Genomic DNA, 13,514 nt, shown 5'->3' with positions numbered 1-13,514 from the left:
GCGTTCTAATTCTTTTTTTAATTCTTAAAATCTTAATTCTAATTTCTGTTCCTGACTGTTTGTCTTTCTGGAAGTCTACGTGACGAGCTGGACGTATACTGCCAATCACGTGCTCTGGGTTACATCAGATGGTATGAGAGCCATAGGGATATCATCACTATGGTTACTGCCAGGAATACTGACAACTGTAGCAGATGATTATGATATAACTTATTGAATGTAGTTATACATATATAGTTTGTGTTCCACTATAGAGGATTTGATTGAGTCAATATTTATCTTCAGGAATTTATTACTATAGTGTTTTTACATAAAATGTCAAGCATGTGGAAGGATATGCATTCATTTATTTTTTGCCCATGCTACCAGTCAAAATTGCACAATACCAAACAAACAAGAAGCATTTATAACAAACAAACAGTTACGAACATAACATTTTGACTGAAATGTAATGAAAGATTGGAAGTCCAATATTTTAACAGTATCTGACCTGTGCAGAGTGACAACCATGCAACAATCCACCAAACAGACCGGTAAAAGAGTCAGGGATCTTTCACCTTTTATGAAGTTTGTAAACGATTTACATTCATTAGTTACTCAAAACGGTAATATTGTTGCTACATCAGAGGGCAAAATATATTTGAAAACCTGGCATATATGATGTGATTCTTTTAGCCCTTTTTCTCAAAAATGACAGATCAGCACATTTTTCCCCGAAGTGCGGACGAAACAAACCACAAATTATCTGGGCCATCTATTTACAAATCTAAAAATTGTTTAAATGACATCTCAGATCAACAAACAATTTTGACATCACTTTTGTTTTAATATCCTAGGGAGAGGTATAAGACATGCCAGCATTGATGCATATTTCTCCTCGTAGTCACATTATTTCTGATCTTCCATTTCCTTCTTAACCTCCAAGATGTATGGATGGTCTTTACCGTGGGCAATATCCATGATCGCAAGAGCCTGTGGAAATTTGATTAAGTTCAGTCACGTTACAATTATGAAGCCCAAAAACACTTAAATGTATTATTTTAACATTCAGAGGACAAAATCTATATCTAAAATGACCTAAAATAGCCACTTGATTTATAAATATTGTTTTTGCTTAATAAAAAAATATATCAACCTGTAAGTTTAAGGACATTTCCTAGTTGCAGTGGCTATCTTTTATTAGGACACTAACACCCTACCTTCTTTAAAGCTTTAACCCCTTGTGTCTTCTTTTCAAGTCCTAGGTACAGTCTTCCAAGTTTCAGGTACATAGAGGCCACATTAAGTGAGTAAGGAGGATAGTGCACACTGGAAAGGTATAATAAAAACTTTTAATAAAATGAACACATAAATCCTTTTTTATTACAAATGAAACGGACTATAACAAAACTCAGCATTACCTGTAGGGCTGGACAATTTTCTCGCCATACTTCATTGCTCCATCCCAGTCCTGCATGTAGAGACAGACACCCATTGCCTGGTACATCATGTGTAACATATAGACATTGGTGTCTGCAAAGATTGAACCCATTTTGTCCAGACTCAGTTCACAAATTTCCAGAAGTTCACTAGGGGGTACTTTGCAGTTAAAGAAAATCAACGTCTCATAAAACCACTTTAAATAAGAAATTGCGTAAGGTTTACATTTTGTAGATTACATTGGACTCGAAACACTCTAGATCTTACTTCCTTGCAGGAATGGTAAATTTCATAAATACTTCAGACTGTTTTGTGACGTGATCTATCCTAAAGGTTAATATGGCTTAGTCATATTGCTGTCACATATACATAAAATATTACCCTTAAGCAAATACAGTAAGTACAAATGTTTGCACACACACATGGTAATTGTACATTATTGAAAAGGCCAGTGAAGGATATTTTTGTAGTGCTTGGCTCTCCTGAATTCCTCTATGACATTTCTAGCGTACGCCACCATCTGTCTGATTTCATCAGCTTCTGGAAGTGTGCTGAGCTTTTGACGAATCTCCATTTTGGCCTTGTCCTAAAAACATGAGTGTGTCGTGTCATGTCACATACACAGATTTGTATTTCTTTGTTCATTTTTATATTTTATCTCTATTCTGGTTCAACATATGAAGACGGCGATAAGTCTTTTGTAGATTGAAAAAGTGTTAGCATTGTGGCTCTGTGTGCTTTCAAATGACTGTTCAGCAGCAACATTAGCTAAACTAATGAGTTGTACAGAGATTCGAGTTGGTGACACTCATAACACAAAATACTTCAGCGAAAGCACTTCATCACTATTACCATATATTCATAGCTGATTTCACTCTCTTTAGAATAAACCGTATTAAAACATTTGAACTTAAAACTCACCTTTGATTTCGAGGTGCATTCTTTGCAGTCACAGGTGAAAAAATAAGAATCACTCAACCTTTCAATTCTATCCTCTGTTGGATACAAGAGGTCTATATAACTGTTGAAAATCTGTTTAAAGATAAAATAAATCAATTTCAACTAAACATTTATTTGGATGCAGTAAATCTTACTGTAACTAAATTAACAGTGGACGATTACATACAAATTGTAAATAACATTTTCAGATAATTTAAAATGCTACTTGATTATAAGGCTACTTTTTTCTAAATTTAGCATTACTTAGAAGTATTTTGTCCCTTTCTACTGAAGAACAATGTGAAAAGCAGCGCTACTTGTTATTGTGTAAGTGGAACTGTCCCTTTAAATGACTCATAGGGAATGAGTCATCATGGAGCATGTTTACATGTGTTCCCGTATCTCACCTCTTCTCCAGGGCTGATCTCCTGCACGGCCCTCACCTCAGCCACCGTACCTTTATACGTCACAATCACATTGGGACTACAACTGTGATTCATAAGAGCAACGCTAAAACCCAAAAAATTTAACTGTTTGAGAATCTCTGTGCATAATAAACACACAGGAGGTGTCCAGATGTTTGAACATTCAACTACATTAAAAAATGTATGTTTTATTATTTTCATGTGATGATTTTGAATTCTAAAAGGCTTACTCTGGGAATACCGCGGAACCCAGATGTGACAGCTCCTCATCTTCAATAGTGAAGCCATTACAGTTCACCTGTAATGCAGAAATAAAGAAGCATCATTGTTATTGCACAGCAAACATTAGGCAGCATGTTTTATTTTAAAAATCTTTATGACTAGTGCAAAAAAAACACCAGTGACAGATATAATTAAACCTGTATGTAAACTGTGAATGTATGAATGTGATGTATAAAAGCATGGGAAAGAGAGAGAGAGAAAATGGCACAATGTCAGACACTTTTCATAGCAAGGACAGGGTGGGTTTAAGGGATTGAATACCTCACTTGATCAAATGGTTATAATGACACATCAGGTAGAGTCAGAAACAGCAATAGTTGACTATACTGAACCTTCATGTGAATGACAATTGCGGTAAAAGCAGTTGACAGTACCTGGGAGAAGAGCTCGGTAAGTGCCGCATTATCAGGAAAATCAAGGTGCCGGCTATAAAAGTGGTGTAACGCAGCGATGTCTGTGTCGTTCATCTCATTCTTTTCATCATCCAGCTTGTCCAGGTCTGACATCATACAGAAAACAGACAATTAGAAAAACTTAAGGTTCTATATTAATGAAGACTATGCTGTCACAAAAGTAAATAATACAAATTATTTCATGACATTGACTAAATCAGCTTTCTTTTTATTAAAGTGATTTTGTCGTCTTCACCTGGCTCTGCCAATTACAATCTGAGACACAGATGAAGAGATTTAGAACTAGTTCTAGGCGTTATATGTCGGAGACAGCTAACAGGGCAGCTGGTTAGGGTCATTAAACAGGTGTGCAAAGCCATTGGCTTTAACTGCAGTTGGATCTAAAAACTTAAAAATAACCAAAAGACAGCAATGCTCTTCTTAACCTTAATTTGTTGGTTTATTAGCGAGCGACTGAACTTACGTGCTTCCAACTCTGTAAGAGTCAAAACTCTTTCTGATGGAGTCCTTTCTGTCAGGTACTTCTGTAAAACAACAAAGTAATAAAGATGATAACTTAACCTATTTAATGACAAATGTGTAATTTGTAAATTTGGTTGAGATAAATCCCTTTTACGTTGTGCTTTAGACCTATAAGCGGTCTTGGCATAAAAAATACATCCTGCAAGTTTTGTAACTTAAAATATCTTAAACAGTTCATAAACAATATGGAATAGTTCCCTTAACATTGTCATCTTCTGTCGAGAACAAATTGAGGCTTATGACGAAAGCTTTCCAGAGTTCTTATCCATATAATAGACTTCAACGGGGGACTGTTGGTTAAGGTTTAAACATTCCTGACATGCAGACAAACTGACCATTTTCACATGGTCTTAATCTTCCACAAAGACATATAACATGTCATTTAACATCAAAGAACTTTTGAACAGTCACCTTTCTCTACTTGTAAACACTGGGTCGGCTCTTACATCACGTGTGAACTTTCCAACGTGATTTCGTAGCACGTGAAGTCGTACACGCGTACCTGGAGGCACTCCGAGGCAGTGCCAGCCACATATCTATGTCTAAAAAGTATATCATTTTTTTGTTTTGTTGGAAAATGATTAATCTCTTTGCTAGACAACACCCTTATTCATAGGCGGGTGTCGTGTAGAGTCTTTTGAAGCTGTGATGAAATAGAAATTTGGACCTACAACCCGCCGTTTAAGTGCATTATATGGATAAGAACCCTGGAGAGCTTTCCTCATAAGCCCTCAAATTGTTTTCAACAGAAGAAATAAAGACACGGCTTGTATGACATGTGGGTGAGTGAATTGTCATGAAAACCCAAATTTAAAATAGCCAGATACGTGAAAGCATATTCATATGACCTACTCTACAGGAAGATTACAACAACTACATTCTCACATTGTTGGCTCCGCATGCTAATATTCAGCCTGAAGAGCGAGTGGATCTTGAGTGTAGTTGTTTACATTCACAAGGCTTGTAATAACAGTGAGACTGACTGACAGTCAACAACCTGTCTACAAAAGACTATAAAGCCATTATATACCGAAATTATATTCCCACCGGATGTGGCACGACAAAGGCTTTGTTCCTAATGGTTTCTGTTGTCGATTGTTACGTTACATCACATCGCTCACATGCAGTGTAGACTGGACGCAAGTAAGACAAACTTTGTGTAGGCCTCTGAGATCTGTTAATGTTAAACACTATATATACACACTATACGTAAACAAGCAAGTGTGCTAGAAAATGTTAGTGTAAAAATCTGTAATGATATTTGTTTGCAGTAACTACACTATTTAGGGGGGAAAAAACATTTAATAGAGTAAAAAACAGTTTGGGTGAACCGTTTCTTTAAAAAGATTCACATTTAAATTAGATCTGACATGACTAGTTAACAAACTGTCAAGCATGCAACACAATGCACAGAATTTCAGTCGAATTCACAGAAACCTTGATTCATTGTTTGATGAGATGTAGCAGTTTTTGGGCCAACTGTCTCACAGTGCTAGCAGTGTGACACAAAGCTCCATGTGCTGAGTGAGTCACAGATAGGGCCGCTGTGACTGACGCATCCGGTGAAAAAAGACATCGATGAGAAACACATGGAGGCACCATATGTGCCAGACCAGCTGTGTTTAAACCTGAACTTAGCCTAAACCAGTGTTTCTCAAACTTTTTCTGCTCTTCCCCACTTTGGGGATAGGGAAGGGTTCAGGGTTCTCCTCCTGTCCCCAATCGCCCCGACAAAATGGTAAAAAACTTTAGGTCCAGGTCTGTCTTGGTTTTGTCTGCTGGTGCTGAATTTCCAGTTTTCTTTTCATTCCATGTCACAAACGTATGCATTGCTAACTTTACCCACTACCGCCTCTCAACATTCAAGTTTTAGTTTTGCTTCAATTAACATTCTGACATGAAATTTTAACATGCAAGGGATGTTATTTTCAAATAACAACCGCTGTTAACTAATAACACCCTGTAACCCGGATGCTACAAATAATTTTGAGAGGGACAGTTTAATGCACAAAAATGAATTATAAATATGTCTTTTAATAAAATACATGTATTATATTTACAAATTATTAAACCAATTTGCCTGTTCGTAACATTTGAACGTCGCTTACTTTACACCCGAAACTAAACGGCATTCGGTAAAAATGAGCTAATAAAATATTTCAAATTCACATTTATGTACAGTTTTCTTCTCATGTGGCAAGTAGCCGTGTAATAAGCGGTATAATGTACAAGCAGCTGGCTGTTATCGTGAAATAAGCCCCTTCAGTGTGATACAAGACCTTCCACTTCGCATCAGGTCGGGGCTTATTTCTGCGATAACAACCGTCTGCCTGTACATTATCCATTACTTGGTGTATGGTCAGTAAATAAAGGAATTAATAGAGATGGGCACAAAAATTACCAAATTTCCTCCCATTTGTCACACCCCACTTATCATGTTTCTATTCCCCACAGGAGGGCCCGACCCACACTTTGAGAAATGCTGGCCTGTTCCAGAGTGTCCAAATAAGGGAAACTTGGGGGTGTAATGGCTCTCTGTAAAAAATTTAACTGCACCGCTCTCCACAAATGGTTCAGCACGCGCTTGGACCGCAGCTCATCTTAAATCTGACAACGCATTTATAATATGGTTAGTTAAAAATGATGTAGTGCGTAAAACAGACTGACAGAGTTCAGCTAATGTATGGTTGTCGAAGGATACATATTTAATACCTATAACCAATCAAATAACGTAGCCAAATTTCTATAGGATTGACGGATGCTGTAAAATGCACAGTCATTTATGCTTTCATCCCCCAGGTGTTGTGAGCGTGCGAGTGCAGGTAAGACATGAACAGCACATGTTGCTATTTAAACAAAACTCATTCAAGCCTTGTCAATTTAAACAATTTAAAGTGCAAGATGATTCACAAGAAAACTCGCTTGCGCACTGTGAGAAGACCCGAAGCGTGCACAAGGAAAGCTGAGTCTCAGACATGGTGAAAATATTGAGTTGTCTTTGAAGTCTTGTGCTTAAACGGACAAATTCACACATAAAGTAGCTCAACACGACCCTCTTGTCAAGCATTTTAAAAAAAATAGTAGGTTATTGTCTTAAGTGAACGGACGAAACAGACAAAAACACGCATGTGTCCGGTATCAGTGTACTGGATCCGTTGCATTCCTCTCATATTCCTGCTGTCTGTTAAAAGTCAAGGAAATCCCTCACTGCTCGTGTGACTCAATAGCTTCTCTAATCTCAAATATGATTCATCTTTATTTCATTTGTACATATGCAATGTTATGTTATATTTGATTACTTTAATCCGTTTCTATACCTTAAAAGTTATACCTGTATATACCGCATTTAATTTCTTTCTGCTTTGCTCTGTTGTTTTAATGGTGCTGTTACTTGTAGCTTGATTATTTGTTCTTATTTTTCTTTGTCAGAAGTCCCTTTCCCCTGAGCGTAGCACATACCGAACCGAAACCGTGAGACAAACCTTGAGTAATTTGAACCGTTACACCCCTAGAAACTTCCCATCTGTTTTCACACCTGTTAAAGTTAGTCAGCTGTACAGCTGACAGGTGCAGAAGAAAAGATCAGAGTTCCTTCAGAGAAAACCAAAAGTTTGACTGCACACATTGATCAGAATAAGTGTTCTTCGAAAGTCCATATCTATCTTAAAATCTATGATTTTTGGAGAAATAGTCTTTGATTCGATCCTTCACTAGAATGTTTAACCTTAAAAACATAAGGTCTCCATATGCTCTCCACTTAAGCATCCAGGAGAAAGAATCGAGACAGAACATCTACACAATATCTTCACAATTCCCTCAACCAGCAGTATTATGACTTCCAGATATAAAATCAACACTCTTCAACTTCACTCTTTTTAAACCAGCAGCCTATTTTCTGACCTCTGTACAACAGCTTCTATTTTCTGTTGCCAAGATTTTCTTCTGCTTTTAGGCTAAGGCAAAAAGAATCAATACCGAAATCTTTCATGTAGGGCGGCAGGATCTTACGGCATTCAACTACTTCTAACTTAAATGCTATTCAACCACTTGAAGTGAAGTTATAGCATTGTAGTGCTGCTGTCCTTTAACACTTGAGCTGTTACTGCACTAGACCTCTCTGCCTCGAGGAACTTGAGTACTTGTGAGTCAAAAGCAGTATAGCTGGAGCCTAAATTCCTTTTAAGTTCTATTAAGCAGTATGTTTCTGAAGGACACTACAAAAACTGTTATCATTTTGGAGTAAATTTTCATTAAACACATTACTACTCACAAAATCATGCTTAAAGGGACAGTTCACCCCAAAATTCCGTCAAGAATTACAATGGTAGTCAAAAGTGCCCCAGAACTCTTTGCTTTTCTACATTCTTCAACTCTTCATCCTTTTTTTGTGTACAACGAAATGTATAAAGCAAATGTTCCTACTACCTACTACCATGTTAAAAATGTATAGCACACCCAATGCAAATATTGAACACAGCTTAGATCGAGTGCTATGAAGATATATATATATATATACCACCGCAATGGTCTAAACAGGGGTCTCCAACCTTTTTGTAAGCGAGGGCTACCAAAATATCAAAAATCCTCTAGAGGGCTAATTGTTGATAACATACTTTATTTTTACGCTCACAGAACCAAATTCAGTTTTCTTTCAGATATTTTTGCACTTGAATATATTAAAGCCTATAACACTTGCTAATAATAAACTTTCATGACAATGTAGCCCTTGGCTGGTCGGTATAGTCACAGATTTGTCAACTGTCTTGAGCATTATTGGTGAGCCCTGTGTTTAGCAGGCACCGTACAGAGTTCACGCAGGCTACCAGGTGACCATGGGCACCACGTTGGAGACCCCTGGTCTAAAATATAACTGCAACAGATTTCTATTATGCGTACAAATATGTGGGCATGATGCAAACACTCATGCCAATACAACACAAGTAAAACTCACCTGTTTCTGAATGATTCTGGCAACCAGTCGCACGGTCTCTGAAGGACACCAGTTCTCCCCATAAGCGCACATGGCCGAGCACTCCAGCTTGTGCATGGACCAGTCTCCTTTCTGATGGAAGCACAAGTCTTGGATTATTTCACATCATGACAAATATCTCTCACTTATAATCAAAATGATTGCATATTGGCAAATCACATTGAAAGGTTAAAACAAACCCTGCAACACCACCACACTAACACCGTAATACAACGCAGCAGGATGTCACATCTCTCCTTTTGGAGATGATATGCATTTGATACTAACAAGCACGGGTTGTTGATGAGTCATTCATTCGAATTGAAGGATCCTTAAGATGAATATGATAATTCCTGATAGATGAGGTTTTGAATTAGTCTCAGGCTGTCTCACAGGCTACTGGGCAACAATTAAACCAAATCCTGCCGTTTTGGCGAGCAACCACAACCTGATCCCTAATGCATTTGAGATGGATTGTCATAGCAACAGCGGAGCCAGACCGCCTTCCAGCTCAATTTAGGAAACAAGCAACACCCAAGTTCCTTAAAATAAACAGATTACATAGACTTGATGGTAAACAATGTTTCACTACCAAAACATGGCTGTTTTTTTGGACTTTGCACAAGTTTGGGGTGCTCGTTCCTATTGTAATAAGCCATTAAGCAAGGAAAACAATTAAGTGCGACAGTTTGTAGTTAAAAATAGCATAGCAAATGCTTCAATATTTAGCAATAAACCTAATCAATGAATACAGTTTAATACTTAAACATCACACCATTCATTTTTTGTGAGCGATGACATTGACATCTAGCTTTATGAGGTTAAAGGTAATTCACCCATAGAACATGACTACTGGGTGACACCTGAAAATGCTCAAACTGATTGGGTTTTCTTTTTATATCATGCAATGTAAGTCGCTATGGAAAAAAGCGTCTGCCGAATGCATTAAAAATGGGCAACATCTATTCCTTAACCAAATAACTGCAGAAAAAGAAATGTTTTGACAGTTCGGTCTATTACCTCCAGTTGCACAGAAATTAGTAATTTTTATTGAATGTCACTGTACCTTTAATGTAGTCATAAGCCTTCATATCGACTAAGTACTTATAATATATCACTTTCACTTACAGGATCTTGATCAAGGTGAACAGTTGTTACTTAATAATTTAGTTCAAGCAGACAAGCCACGATGCATAGAGAAACAAGTATGAATGGGGCACTGCAGACTTATGATGATGGATAGGCTCATTCTAATGCCACAACTTGTACATTGTACAAAAACAGCAGGGACGTGACAGAACGGCCTTGTGGTAGAGTGCAAATGGATTATTGATGATCCTTGTTTTCTGTGCTGGATTTTTAACCGAGCTTGGCACTCACCAGCAAAAATCTATTACATTAATGTTGTTCTGGCTGTGGTCTCGATAGAGCACGATTCCTGTTCCTGATCCTCAAGAATTTACTTATACATGAGGAAATTAGTCAGTTGTGTGTCATTCATCTATATTTAGAACATAAATTAACCTAGTCTTGGACGAATGTCGTTGTGCTACAGTCATACATGAATTATGCACATCTACCTGTGCGCCAACTTGTCCAATTCAAACCCATCATCTGTCCCATTATGTAAAATATGTAGAATGAATCAAATTAAATGAAATAATAATAATAGAATTTAAGTTAAATATTAATACAGACCTCAAATGGTTGTGTAGCAAAGACACCAGCGTTGCAGGTTTGAGGAAGACTTTGGCCCGTAACCATACATAAGAAAAGCACTTAAACTCGAGTTGCTCCATTGGGACCTTCCTTGCAATTAGACTACCCCAGTGTAGGTACTAAGCTAAGGGAAAAAGCCTTCTTGCTATATGCTGACAGAGAATAAAATACCTTCATGCCAACACCTAATGGAATGCTTAACCCTCCTATTATGTACAAGTTTTAGAGACACTTTTAATGTGTGGGGTCATTTTGACCCCAAACACTTCAATACATACAAAATTGCTCAAAAAGAAAGTTTTAGGTTTTGTTATTTATTTACTCACTATAAACACAACTGTTATATAATTTCATTATTTTTATATACTTTTTTCAACATTTAACTTGTTTCGTTTATCTAGAAAAAACGCATTTTGCACCACATGAATGTATAGAATATTTAGGATAATATCAACAAGTTTTTTTCTAAGGTTAAATGCATTTGAGCTATACATAATTTTTTTACTGTATCTACAGTATACATTGTTTTATACACAGTATGTGTTCCCTGGCAATGGCCTTTGCACTGCTAATGCTTTACCAACAGAGCTACAGAAACACATACGTATAGATATATACACACACAATATTGGGGTCAAAATGAACCCAAACATCAACGATTGTTAAAGACATTCTGAAAACTCTGTAACATAAGATGAAGATGTCTATGAATTATTTTAATGAAATTAGAAAAATTCAGAAAGAATCAAGATTAAAAAATATATTTAGTATATTTAAGAAAAATTTGAACCCAAACATAACAGGAGGGTTAATGGAACAGTTCATCCCAAAAGTAAAGTTTTGTTTATGGTTAGCCTCTCTTTGAGGCCAAAAAGGAACATTCATGTTTGTTCCACGAACAAAATAAAACGGGAGTACATTAAAGGTTGTGCGTGTGTGGGCGAACTGTTTCTTTAATAAAGACAATGCAGCACATCAATCACAAATACTACAATGACAGCACAAACAAGCTGTGCGCTTACCTGACATTCTACATTGCAGTAGTAGGCCTGTTTACATTTTCCACATTTTGAAAGCCCTTCTCTCCTGTGAATTCAACAATTAATATTAAGTTATAAAATCGTTATAAAATATTAAACAGTTATACAACCCTTGATTGCCAACCATTTATTTACAGGGCCCATAATAAAGTGTTGAAAATTCTAGGAACCCTATTATTTGTATAATCTTAAAAAGAGACATGGTTTAGTCATGCATCGCTAACACACAAGTTCAAATTTAAAAGCATAATACAATAAATGTATGCCTGTATTGTCAACCTATTCACAAAGATCTGCTTTATCTCGTCTAGATCACATCACAGTCTCCAATAAGCTATTTTACTACCTGGAAAACATGACTTTCCTTATAATTCACGGATAGCACTCACTGGGTACATTCTGCCACATTTTGAGACCTGGATCGCTGCATAAAGTGGGTCAGCCTTCAGAGGGCATGACCCAGTAAACTTTCAATACAGTGAGAATTGAATACAATTGCCAGCCATCTTTAACACAGATTACATGACTCCTGTTCAGGAGTACATGCATGCAAAATTGATCTTTAAGTGTTAACATTAATTCTGATTATTATACAATAAGAAGGTGCTTAAAGCCGAAATATTGAATGCATATCATGTAAACATTCATGTAGCCTACAGCAAGTCAGAAGGGATTTTAGTCATGTAACTTGCATAACAGAGACGCAAAGTGCAGCAACAGTGACTTATATGGAGCGCTGACCTGGTAAAGCAGAATTCGCAGTGTCCGCCTCTCTCGTTCACCGTCAGCACGCACGCATACGCCGGACAGGCGAAAACGAGATCACCAACTTTAAAATGTTGTATGGCGTTGAGTCCCCGGCCTTTACCAGGGCTCAAAAACCGTTCAGTACCCTCGATCCCCTCGGTTTTCATAGCTCTGGACTCGTGCACGTGTTTCACTTCCTGTGGTCTCTGACTTTCACCCTGTGCTCGACGTAAGCGATATGTCGCTCTCATTTGATACTGTCACCGACTGCGGCAAGTGTAGTGACGCCACCGCCACGCCACATGTTCGCCAGAAAGACTCCCCCGAACAACCAGCAGCAGCAGCACCAGCGGAGGGTCGGCTTACGGCAATTCAACACAGCCCGAGCGGTCTCAACACCCGCCGTATTCACGATAATGAACGACAGCCACAACTGGATTCGTGACGCCATCGCGTGGTCATCTTGCCAAAGCGCAAGTCACGACCATTAAATAATCGGAGATTCAATTTCTGAGAATAAATGAATAACATTTATTCTGTTATTCTTACATAAATCAACAGAAATACCAAACAACCTTTTTTTACTAAACAGATAAGCACGCAGACAAACATAAATAATGACAGACAGGCTGACATAGGTATACAGATATAAATAAATACATGAAAAAGTATGCATATATGAATTAATACAACAAAATATTTCCACAAACAGTAGTTATTTATATGTTATACATGTCTTACATAATTGGGAAAAAACAAGTAATTCATAATAATTAAAGTGAAGAAGTAAGGAAAAGGGGACACCTGTATTATATATGAGGAGTTTGGTTCCAAAATGAGATAACAAAAATCATGTTTGTAATATGTAATCATGTTTTATTGTGCTTGTTAGCTGTATTTTTTTAGTTAAGGCTTAAATCAAAACAAACCAACTGCAGTTTGATTGATATAAAAATTTATCTCATTTTGGAACCAAACTCATGTAAAAAATTGGTACATTAATAGCTGTAATGAAGCGTGACGTTAAGCTACACAGAAC

The 13,514-nt window shown here is 37.2% G+C and overlaps 1 protein-coding gene across 1 annotated transcript; it reads right to left on the bottom strand.

Moving 5' to 3' along the window:
* Positions 1 to 26: 26 nt before the first annotated feature.
* On the bottom strand, positions 27 to 12,938 carry smyd2a (SET and MYND domain containing 2a). Its single transcript, XM_079458849.1, has 12 exons — positions 12,470 to 12,938; positions 11,711 to 11,774; positions 8,952 to 9,062; positions 3,942 to 4,002; positions 3,440 to 3,564; positions 3,014 to 3,081; positions 2,766 to 2,868; positions 2,341 to 2,451; positions 1,882 to 2,005; positions 1,401 to 1,575; positions 1,200 to 1,308; positions 27 to 972 (listed from the first exon to the last, which is right to left on the bottom strand). The coding sequence occupies exons 1-12, from the start codon at positions 12,724 to 12,726 to the stop codon at positions 889 to 891; spliced, it is 1,392 nt and encodes a 463-aa protein (XP_079314975.1). The 5' UTR covers positions 12,727 to 12,938; the 3' UTR covers positions 27 to 888.
* Between the last annotated feature and the right edge of the window lie 576 nt (positions 12,939 to 13,514).

Source organism: Barbatula barbatula (genome assembly GCF_947034865.1).
Source record: "Barbatula barbatula genome assembly, chromosome: 6".
NCBI classification, from domain to species: domain Eukaryota; kingdom Metazoa; phylum Chordata; class Actinopteri; order Cypriniformes; family Nemacheilidae; genus Barbatula; species Barbatula barbatula.
Note: the sequence above shows the minus strand (reverse complement) of the source record. Positions and strands in the feature narration are given on the sequence as shown.